We start from the raw sequence: 15,069 nt of genomic DNA, 5'->3' as shown, positions 1-15,069 counted from the left end.
GAGAGTTTGACGATCTGCCTTTAAAGTGCCCGGAGGCGCACATGGCACTTCCTGTTTCGAAGAATGGAAAAGCTTCCAACTGCAGCGGCGGACCCCCCCCCTCCCCCCCCCACCGCCCCCCTCCCCCCCTCCCCCTCCCCCTGCCTCTCTCTCTCTCTGCCTCTCTCTCTCTCTCTCTCCGCTGCCTTCTCCACTCGCTGCTTCGCTATAACAGAATGAGGTGACTCCGCTACCGCGACAAAGGCGGAATATGCTTCAGGATTAAAGGTTTCTCTGTCCCCTCAGATTCCCGGTTGGTGCAGTTTCACTTTTGGTGGAGAGGAACAGTCCGTCCCCCGTCTCTCCCTCTCCCTCTCTTCAGCTCATCGTCGAGGCCCTGTGGTGGAGCCGTGGACTTTTCAATTTTAGGGCTCTTTTTTTCCTCCCAAATTCCTCCCTCGCTCGCTCCAAATTTTTGTGTCTGTCCCCCCCCTCTCCCCCCCCTCTCCCCCCTCCTCTCTGACAGTAAAACTATTCAACAAGTTGCCTTTGGATGTGCATTTGTCATGTGGAGGCTACTGGAACGGGGTTTTGCGCTGTTCTTCTGTTGCACAGTCTGTGGGGTTTATTCCAGCGACTCTCTCCCCAGTAAGTTTTTTTTCATATATGACAGAAAAACTTGAGCAAAAAAAAAGCCGATTGTTTTTAATGTACGTGTTTATTTCGGGTTGACGTGGCGCCGTGTGCGATGTGAGTCTTTTTTCAGGTATAAAATACATTTTTTTTATTTTTATATAAAAACACCCAACGTTTTCTGTTTTTTTAAAAAACACACACACACACACACACACGGCGGCGGCGGCGGCGGCGGGGGGGGGGGGGGGTCTGAGCGGAGGGGCCGCCGCCGCCGCCGCCGCTCTGGCACAGGGCGGGAGGTTGGTGTCCGCCTGGAGCTGAGCTTCAGCTCCGGGAGGTTGTGAAGATGCGCCGAGTGTGAGAAGCGGAGATTTATTCTAAACTCAGCTTTTACTCTTTTCTTAAAAAAAACGTTAACCCCTCATTTTGGTGCAGTGTTGGCGTAAGTGGAATTTAGAACAGCATAACACGCAATAATTGGACTTCGGAGTCGCCTTCGTAACGATCTAATATTAAAACAATATTTCATTTGGCTCCTTATTGAAATACCAGAAAGGCTAAAAACATCTGGTGTTGGGGACTGTGGCCATCAAAGTCAGTTTTGGTACAAAACAAGTCTTCTCATTGATTGCGCCTCACTCTTGGCTGACCTTGAGTGTACGGTCAGACTCCCACAGTACTAACATTGCTGGGAAGTCGATGCTGTGATTATGATTGGGACAGTTATTTAAACACACACCTAACCTGGATTTCAAATTGATTTGCAGTGTTTATTATTTAATGAAGTTCCCTTTTTTTTCTCAGGTAAATAACTATGAAAACCGTGTTTGTTTGTTTGTTTAAAAAAACACGTGTATTTATTTTCTTTTTTGGTTGTGTCTCTGTATTGATTGAATCTCGACTTGAACATCACAGGGAAGAGGGGGACACGGATCCCTTTGGCCGATAATACTGTTTGTTCTGTAATTATATTAATGAGTCTGAAACCCAAAGGTGCATTAAAGGGAACAGCATGTGGTGGTGTCTGGATTTGACAGTGTAGTGAGTTGTGATTGATTGATTGATGCCGATGAACCACTTCTTAGTGTGAGCCGCGAGTCTGAAGGTTGAGGGACCGAGTGTTTGGAAATGGATTGTTTTGTTGACTCTGAACCTTATTATAGGGCAAATCGCGTCGTCAAAAGTCTTTTGTAAACGCTAAAGGGATCCTGATTTCGCAATGAAAAAAAACGAGCGTCTTTACCTAAACCAACCAGAACCAACATTGGAGAATATGCCTTTTTTTAAAAAAAGTAGGGAAATCTTTTCTAAATTGCCCGCCTATGGTTACTATTATACCTTATCCGGAGGGCAGGAATGATGGATGGAATAAGACGGTGTCATTGTGTGAAATGTCGGTGTAGCTTTTTGTCTCAGATTAACATCTTTCGCTCTTAAGATCTGAAGTTGCGACATGTATACCTGATGTTGATTTATCAATTGCTTCTTTTCAGAGCAATAGGAGTCGCACAGATCCAGTTGTGCTTTTGGCTCCACTGTCCATTAAGGGGTCAAAATAGTTCGCAGACGGGAACACAGAATAGTCGAGGCAGATTATTTAGATCCAGACCAGCTAAAGGAACTATATATATATATATATATGTTTGTATGTGTGTCTGGTAAATTGCAAGTCCAACGCATTTACCTCGGCCCGGAGTTGTCACCAAGTAATTATATCCTTTCGCAATAAATAAATACATCGCGAAAGAGCCAGAGAAGCCCGGAAAGCCCGAGAGGAGAAACATCTCCACCATCATCAGAGAGAAAAGCTCTGTGTTTACAGGAAAGTACAGCGCTCATTTCGTCCTGTAACCCCGGAAATCCAGTGCAGTCTGTTCTGTCATAATGTTGAGCCTCGACGGGGATAAACAGTACCTTTTGGTTGGATTTCTTATGTTTGCCTCGTGTCTGTGTGTATAATGGTGGGGAGCTGTGGGGGGGTTCCTGCTCGATTCCAGTGAGTCCACTTCAGCTTAGAGCGTTGTTCAAAGCTGAAGCTGTTGGGCAGATCTAACACCAAATCGTTACCAACATTAACATGTTGTACTTAGTGTGGTCAGAGGTTGAACCGTCATCGTTCACATAATCCTCCCTCCCTCACCGTTCAGTTCGTGTGTACCGGTGTTAATAGAAAATGCCGTAACTTGTATCAGGTTTTCAAATAACAATCAAATATGCATTAACTTTCAGAGATTCCGAGGCGAGCGATATTGCATAAACTTAAAACAAGACACAAGCGACACAGTTTTCATATCTTCATGCCTCCAAAATGAAGCAAACTTTGAACAATAAATTGTCGGTTTTCGTACATTGTCATTGTAATTCTGTCAATTACTTTTTAAAAAGTAAATTCCAAATAGTCAAGTTATTGAACAAAAGAAGTAGTTTTGCGTGACATTATTTTTCACAACATGAATTGACTTACCCTTTGGTAATCTTGTTGGCAGGATTCTTGAAATTGGGCGTATTTTACAACTGCGATTAGCAGTTCTACTCGGAGAGTTCGGAATGGGTAAATTTGCACAATGTTGGGTTTCATAAATTTGTAATTGCTTCTTTGGAATCTGTTCCAAGTTTATATTGCATCAAATGATTTCTTTGCAATCTTGACAATGTGCAACTATTTTTTAAAAAAGGAAACGTTTTGGGCAAATTATTTTGACCCATTCCACCTCAATGTTAAAAGCACTGTAGATAATCATTGTGTGATTTGGTCTATTGGAGTTCTGTAGCTCTGGTTAGAGCGCTCGCCTCGCAAGCAGATACTTGGGTTCTATTCCCGGCAGGGCGAAATGTTGGGCAAGCTTCCTGACGCCACACTCCTCTGTTTACCTAGCAGTAAGTAGGAACCTGGTTGTTCATCGATTAGCGGATCGCTTTTCCGGAGATAATAATCCCTTAAAAAACAATAACAATTTGGTCACTTAATCCACCACTGTTTGTGGGACACTGCTGTGTGCAATTGGCTGCTGTGTTTCACCCACAAATATACAGTCAATTCACTTTGCAGTATTTTCTGTGAAGCGCTTTGAGACGTCTAGACGGTGTGAAAAGCACTATATCAAATGCAAGGATTATTATTGTTGTTCACCTGCAAAATACACAGTCACTCCAATTGCAGTATATCTTGCAAAACACTGAGTGAGATATCCTCATGATGTGTAATGTGCTACATCAAGTGTAAGGATTTTATGTGTGTCATTTTGTTACCATTGCTGAACACTACCCTATCTCAAACTCTGGACAATAATGAACAGTATGATGTTTGAATTGACTTGATTTTGGCTGGAGTCGGTCAATGAGCCTCAGTTGTTTCTAAAATAACTGTGAAACAATAATTGGAATAATTGGCCAAGTGAAAATGCATGAATTTGTCAGAACTTGGTGCTGAAGTTTAGCTTTGTTTAAAATGTTCAATGTAACTGATATTAATGATGATCAAAAATCTACAAGGAAATTGTTAGACAGGATTATGGTGGGCTTCCTTTTTAGGATACAGGCCTGGTTATGTATTTAACAGTATATTACCACACTCCAGTCATTCCTTTAGTGATGTATTCTTTTCAAATTTGCAGCCTCAAATGTCTACTGTTATATAACTATGTATAGTGTACAATGCTAAAGATGGCTCAGAGGCATTCTTGTGTGTTCGATAGAATTGTGTGAGGGAGTGTTTTTTTAAGGAAGCAGGGAGAGAAATGTGGATTGGTGGTGAATGTAGTGTTGCAGTAAAATTTCAAACTGTACCCAGCAAAGTTGAGACCATTAAATTGAACTATCTTTAATAATTTCTAACTTTTATATGCTGCATTTAGATCAATTATTTATAAGTAAGCGGGTTGAGAGAATGTTTTTACTTACAAAATGTGGCTGCATTGAGTGATTTGGAAACACAGGAACTTGAATATAATGGGCAATGTGTAATGTATGACTTAGGACTTTCAGGGTTGGATTTAACCATTTTTGTAGCCCCAGCAAGGGAGGGGTGGGGTAAGAAATGAAAGTTTGTTTATGACAAAGTGCCGTTTTTAAAAAAATTGTACAAATACTTGTGTTAATCTGAAACGTTTAATGCCTTTTTAACTGTAAATATCTAATTTTCAATGTAAAAATTGGGATTGAAAACAAATTAAGCCTTGCAGGGTTGTGTCTTATGATTAAATCTGCTTGCATGGAGGTGGTGATGGCTGGTTCTTAGCTGAACCTGTAGATGGAGCATTTTGTTCCATTACTGGCGTGGTGCATGTGATTCAAATGTGATTTGGCATTAATCATCCATTATGGAAAAAAATCCTTCAATTTGTATTTCACATCAGGAGCACATCTCAAAATGCTTCACAGGATTTACTGTAAAGCACTTTGTACTGTACTGTATTTTGTAGGCAAAGTTTGCAGATTACTTCCTCACACTTTCCTAGCTGACTGAAGTTGTGACTTGTGCAGAAATGTGTACCTGGGAGCAGTAAACAAATAAAGCATACTTAAACTCTGTACCCCATCACACCAGTCCTTGCCAGGCTCCACTGGCTCCCAATCACCGAATGGATCGATTTCAAGATCTTCTCACTCGTTTTCAAATCTCTTCATGCCATCGCAACTCCCTACCTATCCAACCTGCTTATCCCTCCATTTGGCTAGCTCCAGACTCCTGTTTGTTCCTTCTGCCCTCTGTTCCACCATCGGTAGCCGTGCTTTCAGCTACTACTCCCTGAAACTCTGGAACTCTCCCTCCCCACTTTCAAATCCCACCTAAAGACCTTCCTCTTTGATCTTGCTTACGATCACCTGCCTCTCCCCCTAGCTCATTGTCAGACTCCGCCACTGTGAAGCGTTCCGGGACGCTACCCCGCATGAAGGGCGCTATAAATTCAAGCTGCTTTTGTTATTTAATGGTCTGCATAGTAATCCTGTGAAGTCTAATCAAAAACTTTGTGGTTGCCCTGAAGCAGTATGACTTGCCATTAAACTGTTCAGTGCCTTGCCGTGAACATTGTGGTTTGGTTGCAGTTTAGCTGAAATGTAATAATAAATAATAATCCTTGCATTTGATACAGCACCTTATCATATTGTTCAAATGTCTAAAAGCGCTTCATAGGATATACTATGAAAGTGTATTTTGACTGTATTTTGTGAGCGAAACGCGGCAGCCAATTTGCTACAAGAATATTCCACAAACAGCCATGGAGTGAGTAACCAATTTTATTTGGGGGATTTGTTGGCCAGTACACCACCACCCACAAGCATTTGCATGTATCTTTTTATAAAACATGCATTCAAAACAATACCTATTTTTCTGCAAAGGGTGCACTGATTCGCTATTTATCTTCAATTTCTTAAGGATCGGCTTTTATGTTCAAATAAATTCCTCAAGTTACACAACATTGAAATTGAGTTTCTTAAGTGAATTATGACTTACTTAATAAAGTAAAGAATCAAAGATGAACTCAGAATAGGTGAGGTAGTTTTGCTCACAATACAGAACAAGCGATTAAGAAAGGCTCCATCCGCAAAGCATTCAGTATCCGATCGATATTTTAAATAAAGGGTTTAAAACAATATCTGATTTCAAATTTAGTTTTTAAACAACCATTCCCTGCTCGTTCTATACTCTTTGCTCTATACACACACACACACACACACACACATGTGCAGGGAAAAGCATCTTTTTCACTTCATTGATGCGGGAAAATACACTTCAGATTTATTGTCTGTTTGGTGTTGGACAATCAAAAATATAGATGGTGCATTGGTTTATGAATGTTCTGTGTTCTGTATATTCAGTATTCAAAGTGCCACACGGATTTATTTATAACAGTAGTGATTTCATTCTTGGTTGATATGGGAGGCAAAATAGATTCAGCTTTGAGATGACTGTGAGTCAGTCAGTGAAGTCAAATAGAATTCATTGCTGCATGATTGTGAAGCTTTTAAGAACTGGAAGTGTTCCAGTTATTTACACTTGCGTGACATTAGGTGACCAGAAATACTCCTAGGAGGTGATCTATGCAGTTAATAATAAATATCTAACTGAAATGCAAGTACTTTATATAGGATCATGCAAACAATTGCACATTTTATTGGTGTACAGACAGTATTTTTGAACTTTTAGGTTTTGTTTTATTGTAATTTATGATTACTTTCTATTTTGTCGTATCTCACAATATGTATAGTTGAGTCTCCTGGTGGTGTATATTCGATTTTTATATTTTAAATCTCCATTTCAATTTGTTTTACCCAGGGAAAGTGTTTTAATGTGCAACCTGAGCCAGACAAAATTAAGTCATTAAAAATCTTTAAATTAAAGTTGTGGATCAGATATTTTAAGTAGTGTGACAATACTGACTTTGAAGTTGAACTGTTAGATCTGCGTATTTTTGTATTATGCAGAGAAACTGGTAGATTTGGGTATATGTAGCAAAGCATATATTTAATGGTGGCTACAAACCCTCTATTCAAGTCAGTGTTGTGTGACATTCAAATCTCTCGCATTCTTTGTAGAAGTTTACATTAGCTTCAGAATCTTAGGAATTTACCACAAAAGGAGGCTGTTCGGCCCACCATGCCAGTCCTGGCTTTCTGCTGAAACAGTTATTTGTTTTGTCCAATACTGTTACCTTTTATATTTTTCCTTTTCAGATATTTATCTAATTTCAGCTGGGTGTCAGCCTTGCTTAGTTGGTAGAACTCTTGCCTATGAGTTAGAAGGATGTGGGTTCAAGCCCCAAATCGGGCCTTTGAACTCAGCCTCGGCTGACGTTCCAGTGCAGTGCTGGTGATGTATGTATCGAATTGTGGGAGGGCACAGTTCTTTTCACCATTAACCACATTTTCGTGTCATTGCCAATTTTGATATTGTGTCCCCTTATAAGGAGTGCAGATCATTTATATGAATGGGAAAAAAACAATGATCCTATCACCTTTGCAAGTAATTCATGTTAGCTCATATTGCTTTTGAAAGTTTATACATTCTACGGATGTGAGGCTAATTAGTCTTTAGTTACCCAACTTATCCCTTTCTCCATTCTTGCATAGAAGTGTTACAATGGCAACTCTCCAGTCTTCCGGTATAGCTTTCATATCTGAGGATGTTTAAAAGGTTGTTGTCAGAGCCTCTGCTATTCCCTAAGTGTTCCAGGATGCATGCCCTGAGGCCATGTTAAATTGTCCACGTTAATTTGTCCACTTTTAGACTTCTGTCAACTTATTTTTATATAGCCATCTTTTGTAATTGCTTTATCTCCTTTGATATCATCCCATTTCCACTATCATAATCCTTTGTAAAAAGAGAAAAAAAAATATTCCTCGACTTGGATTTTTCAAATTTATATCTCTAATTTTGACAGTGACCATCCCACATTACAGTAAATGCTGTTAAGTGCTTTGAGACATCCTCCCAACACGAAAGGTGCTATACCAAATGTCAGCATTATTATTTATTATTAACTGCCTCATGCTTGCTCAACCAGAAGAAGATGTTGTATATGGGTCCGGAGGTAGAATCCTGAAGTTTATAAACCAGACTGGACCCGTGGGCAACACACTGGAGGCTGTCTCCTGATTTGGATCAGCAACCTTTATTTCCCCATCAGCTAAATTTCAGTCCTGTAATCTTGCCCCAACTTCTGTCTCCTTAACTTTTTCCAGGTTCCCTAAGTGAAGGAACATTTTGAAATTGAGGTAGGTAACATCCACTTCCAATTCCCCAAAAAACAGCTTCATCATCTCAAATAAACCCATTAGATTTGTCTGGCACATCTATGGATACCCTTCTCTTGTCAATAATGTCTAAAATTGTGTACTTTGCATCAAAAATGAATTTTGAGCTCAGAACCTATTGTACAGCAAGAGAACCCAGCCTTGACCACAGACTGACTCAGTAAATTATCACCCAAGAAATATTCTTACAGTGAGTATCATGTGTTATATCTGACAACGTCCTTTATCGTTTAAATGCTGTAATTTATTCACCCAGGTTTAATGCCTCTACTTGCATCTTTACCACCACACCACAGCAAAAGGTTTGAATTGATTTGGCGGAGCCTATGAAGGCTAGAAATTTGACAGTTTTAGCCTGCAAGACCATTTTGTCTTAAAATTTAAAATAGTATAGAATTGTGAAAGGTTCTTAACTTGCAAGCTTTCTTTTTAAGAACTGTGGAAAATTAGCTTCCAAATTAAGACATGTGAGAATTTTCCATAATTCTACAAACATTTTTTATTTCTCCCAAGCTGTATGTATGTCATATAAATTACCTTCCTCTCCAACAGCAGGTATGACATAATTGCACCCTATTCCACTCTGTAATTCACTGTCAAAATTATAACGATAAACTTGAGCAGGCCCTGAGGTTTAAGTAGGTTAAATACAAAATGGCACTATGTGTTGACTACATACTTTGGTAGCCCTCAACATATTAGTTTAGTTCATAGGATGCTATTAATAGTGATCTTCTAACAATTTTGTGCTTTAAGAACTGAATGAAGCAATTAAGGTTTGTATCTGTATTATCAATTATATAGGAACCTTTATGTATGGGGAATACATTAGAATATACAGCACAGAAACAGGCCATTTGGCCCAACTGGTCTATGCCGGTATTTATGCTCCACATGAGCCTTAAGTGTGGTGAAAGAGTGTTTGGGAACTTGCCATTTGTTCAGAGGATATGTTGTCCAGCATATTTACAGTATTAATAGATAACCAGCTGGACCCGTTGCAGCAACGCTTGCAACCAGTTTCATTTAATCGGCCTTCTCTCTTTCGTCAGCATTTTTATTTGTCCTTAAAAAGCTTGATCCTCGCTTCTTAAGCATCTTTATCCGTTAAGATTAAGAAAATGTGCTATTGAACTTATGAATTGGTTAGACAGACACAAACAGACATTTTTTTTATTAGTATAGATATATCTCTCTGGAAGGATGTGTGACTTATGCTGCTACTTTGTTGCAGAATACCATGCATACATTTTGGGGGTTGAATTAAAGCATGTTTTAATATTTTTTTAATATAGCTCATCAAAGATAGGAGATCCCCAAAAAGAAATATGCCCATGACACTCCTCCATGCAAGACCTTTCTACTGAGGTATAAATCATGTCTCTACATCAATCAGTTATTGTGTTCTTGGCAGACAGACACACAGACATTTCGTTTTTATTGGTACAGATGTACAATTTTACCTAGGGGATAGCATTATTTGACCACTTTATTATCAAAATGACTAAGAATCACTTGCAGTGTACTAAATGCCTCAGATGTGTAATCAAAGCTACTTGCAGAATACATGTGCATATATTATCAATTACCTACGAGGCCTGCAAAATTCAATCCAAAGCTACCAAATATCAGATGTTACACAACTTATTCTGCCCTGTGAAGCATTGGATTTGAAATGATTAAATGTTACTGACCAAAGCCAGATAGGGAAAACCTAAAGTATACTTTGTGTTTTGATATGTGGTTTTGTGATCATTCTGACATGAATGGATTGTATCAATTGTGGGAGAACCGTAATATACATTGTGATTGATAGTCAGGATATGAATGATATATCTATGATTAAGGAAGCCTTCTGAGTTGCTGAGCTACAGAAACTTGGCTTATATTTAATTTGAATGGATTTTTTTTGTCACAACTGAGAGGGAACATATAGTGCTTTTGAGTTGCTGAACGGAATAGACCAGTTTGAAGAAAACATCAGTTTGGGCATGCAGGATTCTGCTAAGAATCTATAATCTAATCATACAAACCAGTTTTTGTTTTATCTTCTAAATCCATTCTTAATGTTGATGAACCCAAAGTCTCTTCAGCTTCTCAACAAGGCTATGACAAGTCAAGATTGCTTTAGAATATGTATTATGGGTTTAATGTATTCCCTGTTTCTTTAAAAGTAACTTTTTTTAAAAAAAAAGCTTATTTGGGAGTAGAATTGGAATACGATTGTATAGCTGAAATTTTGCAGCTTTGTTATGGAGTCCACTGCTGTGATAAATTAACACGCATCCAAGAGAAATTTCCTAATTAAACTGGAAAATTTCTAATACTGTACTGGGAATACTGTTCATTTTAAGAACAAATTACTACTCCCCAGGAGAATCAGACTCTGTATAACCTGAAAACAACAGTTTTTTGTGTGTTTGCCTTGATAACTGGAGAACAATTATTTTTCACTGATAAATCTTTGTTAAAAAATCATTTTTAAAATATTTAATATTTTAAAACCTGAACTGACTTTTTTCTGGCTTCCCAGTAGTTCCAATTCAAGATCCTAGTTCTCTTTTAAATCCCTACATAGCACAGACCCATCCTACCGTTGCAACCTCCTAGAACTGTATCAAGCTGGCAAATTGCTGTGCGCAATTGGCTGCCGCGTTCGCCCACAAATATACAGTCAATTCACTTTACAGTGTGTTCTGTGAAGCGCTTTGGGACGTCCTTCCGACGTGAAAAGCGCTATATCAAATGCAAGGATTATTATTATTATTATTATTATTATAACTTCCTTTGCTCAACAAATACTGGCCTGCATCATGTCTCCCATATCTTTTTTGAAAAAATTATGTTTTTGCAATTTGCAACCTAATCCTTTTGTGCTGAGATTTTTATGAATCGACAATGGTCCTAATCTGCCCCACCATCAGTTGGTGAGTTTTCATCCATTTTGCCCTCCCTCTGTGGAACTCCATCTCGGAATCCCTCTGATTTTCTCCCACCCTCCCTATGCTCAAAGCACACCTCAAAACTTGCTTTGAATGCGGATTTGGTCATTTCTTTCTCCCATCCCCCCACACCTCCTCCAGCTTAGGAGCCCTTCCAGCAGTGTGAACGTCCTAGCAACGTGAAATAACTAAATAAATGTAAATATTCTATCTGGAAACCCACTTGCATGTTGTGCTGGTTTCGGAAATGTGCTTGATTCTAGCAATACGTAGTAAACCTACATGCTTTTCTGAAACTAGCATTCTTTCGAGGCGTGTATTAGGCGGATATTCCAAAATAATTCCCTTTTTCAACAGAATTTAACTGCTTTTTAATTTAAATTTTCCTTTCTTTTTTACAGATTTTGTTTTGAGAACTAATGGTTGTTGCCTACAGTATTCCAAGATTGCACATTCGGGCAATGACTTACTGTATCAGCATGATATAATTTGCCATTTTGTATTCCTTTTAATGAGACAATATTTGCTATTGTGTTGTGGCATGATGTGGTTTCTAGTGTTCTGGCAGATTAAATTATGAACACAACATAACTGATTTAAATTAAGGACATTATTTCAGATGAGTAGGGGCAAGAACTTGGGCCTGTTAATTGAGGACAAAGAAGGAGAGAGGAAAATTGTTGACTATCAAAAGGTGATTTCCAACAAACTTGAATATCTAATTAAACTGCTATGACGGTGGTCTCAAACACATTTCTGGACACTCCATACTGTCAATCGCTGAGGTACATAGGTCAGTGCAATGCAGTAGGGTCCTGAAGTCTGACTATCTGAATATTCTTCAGTAATGTTATTGCATGTTTATTAAAACAACACCTTTTCAATTTGTGCAAAGTAGTAGAAATGATTTGCAGGAAAACTGTAAAATATTAATGAGATTCATCCACAGTGTTTGAGCTTCTCTATTTCCTTTGGGTTTAGCCATAGTTATTTCTTTATTGCTGAGTGGAAAGATGCTACTAAACAGTTTAAGGTGAAAAATAACAGAATGACATCCTTTTTTTCTTGTGCAGGCTGCTTTCTGCATTTTGATGATGGATAGTTTAATATATTTTTTCAACTGCAAGAAAAATTCTTTATGTTTTTGCTATTTAGGACCTAGTCCTTTTGGCTGAGGTTTTTACACATCGGCAATTGTTCTAATTTTGCCTGTGACTAATTTAAAGGAGTTGACCATAGGAGTGATCCTTTGGCTACACTGCAACCGACTTTTGACTACAGACACCAACAATAAGAGATTGAATTTATATAGCAACCTTCACATGAGTAGCATCTCCGAGCATTTAATAGAGGTGCAATTTGACACAGAAGGGAGGTGACTGAAAGAAGAAGAAAATCTGCAGGTTGAAGAAGAAAATCTGCAGGTGTGATTTGAAAACTGGCAAAAAAGGGGCAAGATAGAAGGATTGATACAGAGAGTTCAAGAGATTCTGGGCATAGTGACTGAAAGCATGGTTGCCAATGGTGAAGTAGAGGGGATAAAGGATGTGCAGAAGACCTGAGCTAGCCAAGTGAAACAACAACAAATTGCACTTGTATAGCGCCCTTCACATTGGAAAGATACATCAGAATATACAGCACAGAAACAGGCCATTCGGCCCAACTGGTCTATGCTGGTGTTTATGCTCCACATGAGCCTCTTCCTGCCCTTTCTCAACTAAACCTTCAAGCATAACCTTCTATTCATTTCTCCCTCATGTAACTACCTAGCTTTCCCTTAAATAAGATGTCCCAGGGCGCCGGACAGTCATGTTTTTTTTTGACCCGAGCTGGGAGTCGGGGTCAGGCAGGGGGTGGGGGCGGGTGCAAGGTGTGTAATTTGAAAGTCAGGATCTCAATTTTTTTTCTTAGGAATCAATCCCTCCTGCAATAGGGAGGCAGTGGAACCTGGCAAAAACCTGTATGATGAGGGTGCAGAGCCTGGTACGGGTGAGGACATGGGAAGCAGAGTATCACAAAAATGACTACCTTTGAGAGGGGCTGTGTTGGTGGGAACTTACTGATATCTCTTTCTCTTCCTATGTTTTCTGAATATGGGTCCGTCAGAGAGGACATTGTTCTAATTCATTGTTTGATTATCCTCCATTTATAATGTTCTTTCTGATGAAAGTTGTAAAGTTGTGTTAGAATAGTGCCCATTAATTCAATTCTCACAGTTTCTGTGCGATGCAAATACCAAGATCCCATCAATTTTGAGCAGGCGTGTCTCATTGTTGCCCTAATGAAACAGTTGTTTTGAGTCTGATTTATTTTACTGGACCAGTTATTGATCAATATTTATTTTAACTTCCATTTAGCATTTTTTCTGTAGCGTGCATTCTCCAGATCTCCTGTCTTTAGTTCAACCCTGGATGGCCAGTCATTGCAGTTGCAATTGAACAATCTTTTTTTCAGAGGAAAAATACATCTAGAAATGTGCACAATATAGTTGTGGAGAAATATTACTTAATGGGGGGAGGGGTGTGAAGAAGTTTAAAGTCAAAACTCCTTGACCTCTTACAAAAAATCACCTGATTACAAGGTCCTGGTGTGACTTTAAAATGAAAATTCCTGGATACTTCAGTTGATTGTATTTGTGTTTTCCTTAAGTTCCTGCTTTTATTTATTTATCTCATTAAACCATTATATTAGAATTTTGAATCTTCCAGTAAAGCAGCAATACAATTGATGTAAACTATTGAAAACATTGCCTTGTTAAGTTTATAAGGAGCATAAGATTGTCTGTCTTGACTGTGCATTCCTACCTTGAAAGCCTGTATTCTTTCAGATGATCATTAGTCATAAGGCACTTCCATGGTAATATACCTCAGGGCTGCTACCCATGGCATCAAATAGTTTCCACGAGGGACAGCTTAAGAGCATGGCTTCTCAGATAAAATCCATGAACTCTTGTTGCTTGTTACACTGATCTGCCAAATGTCTTCAGCTGCGAATGTAAGTGTCAGCCAGAGGCAGTGGTGCTTACCCACTTATCATTGTGTGGAAGGTGAACTGGGAAGTTGGATTGAGCCTTGCGTTTGAGTGGTCTAAGGGTTGTGCTGAATTACCTGTGCTTCCTTCATTTTGTTCATAATGGATTATCTTTCTCCTGCTGCTTGTATTGGGCCCAATTTTAGATTTTCATGGTATAAGGACTCGTGGAGTCCTGTAGCTCAGTGGTTAGAGCACTCGCTTTGCAAGTGAGAGACCTGAGTTCAATTCCAGGCAGAGGGCGAAACCGTGGGCAAGTTTCCTTACTCCACACAGAGCCTAATAATAATCCCTCCAAAAAAACAAAAAAAAATAATTAAATTGGTCATTTTCAATCTACGACTGTTTGTGGGACATTGCTGTGCGTTCGCCCACAAATATACAGTCAATTCACTTTACAGTGTGTTCTGTGAAGCGCTTTGGGACGTCCTTCCGACATGAAAAGCGCTATATTAAATGCAAGGATTATTATTATTATTTGATTTTTCCTTGTAATACTATTGAGATTTTTGTAAGTAATAGTGTCCGTAGGTTGATAAACATTTTGCCAGTTCATTGAAGAAACTGGACCTGGATGAACCTTTATATTAGTTTGAAAGGTCTTTCAAAACATTTCTTATATTAAGACGTGTGTTGACAATTACTTCCACAGCATAGCTTAGTTTCACAAGCGACACTTTATTCAGCTGAACCTTTGCTGATCTATGGTGTACTCTGCAAATTTGTC

General features: G+C 38.9%; 1 protein-coding gene across 1 annotated transcript in view; it reads left to right on the top strand.

Annotated features, from left to right (window-relative positions):
* The first annotated feature begins 494 nt into the window (after nucleotides 1–494).
* The window catches only part of LOC103179801 (protein tyrosine phosphatase receptor type G), a 300,620-nt gene continuing 286,045 nt past the window's right edge, over nucleotides 495–15,069 (top strand). Inside the window, exon 1 of the mRNA XM_042339618.1 lies at nucleotides 495–627. Coding sequence (XP_042195552.1) covers nucleotides 546–627 — 82 coding nt within the window. The 5' untranslated portion in view covers nucleotides 495–545. The remainder of the gene's footprint in view (nucleotides 628–15,069) is intronic.

The sequence above is a fragment of the Callorhinchus milii genome, unplaced genomic scaffold (assembly GCF_018977255.1).
Source record: "Callorhinchus milii isolate IMCB2004 unplaced genomic scaffold, IMCB_Cmil_1.0 Scaffold12, whole genome shotgun sequence".
Classification (NCBI taxonomy): domain Eukaryota; kingdom Metazoa; phylum Chordata; class Chondrichthyes; order Chimaeriformes; family Callorhinchidae; genus Callorhinchus; species Callorhinchus milii.
Note: the sequence above shows the minus strand (reverse complement) of the source record. Positions and strands in the feature narration are given on the sequence as shown.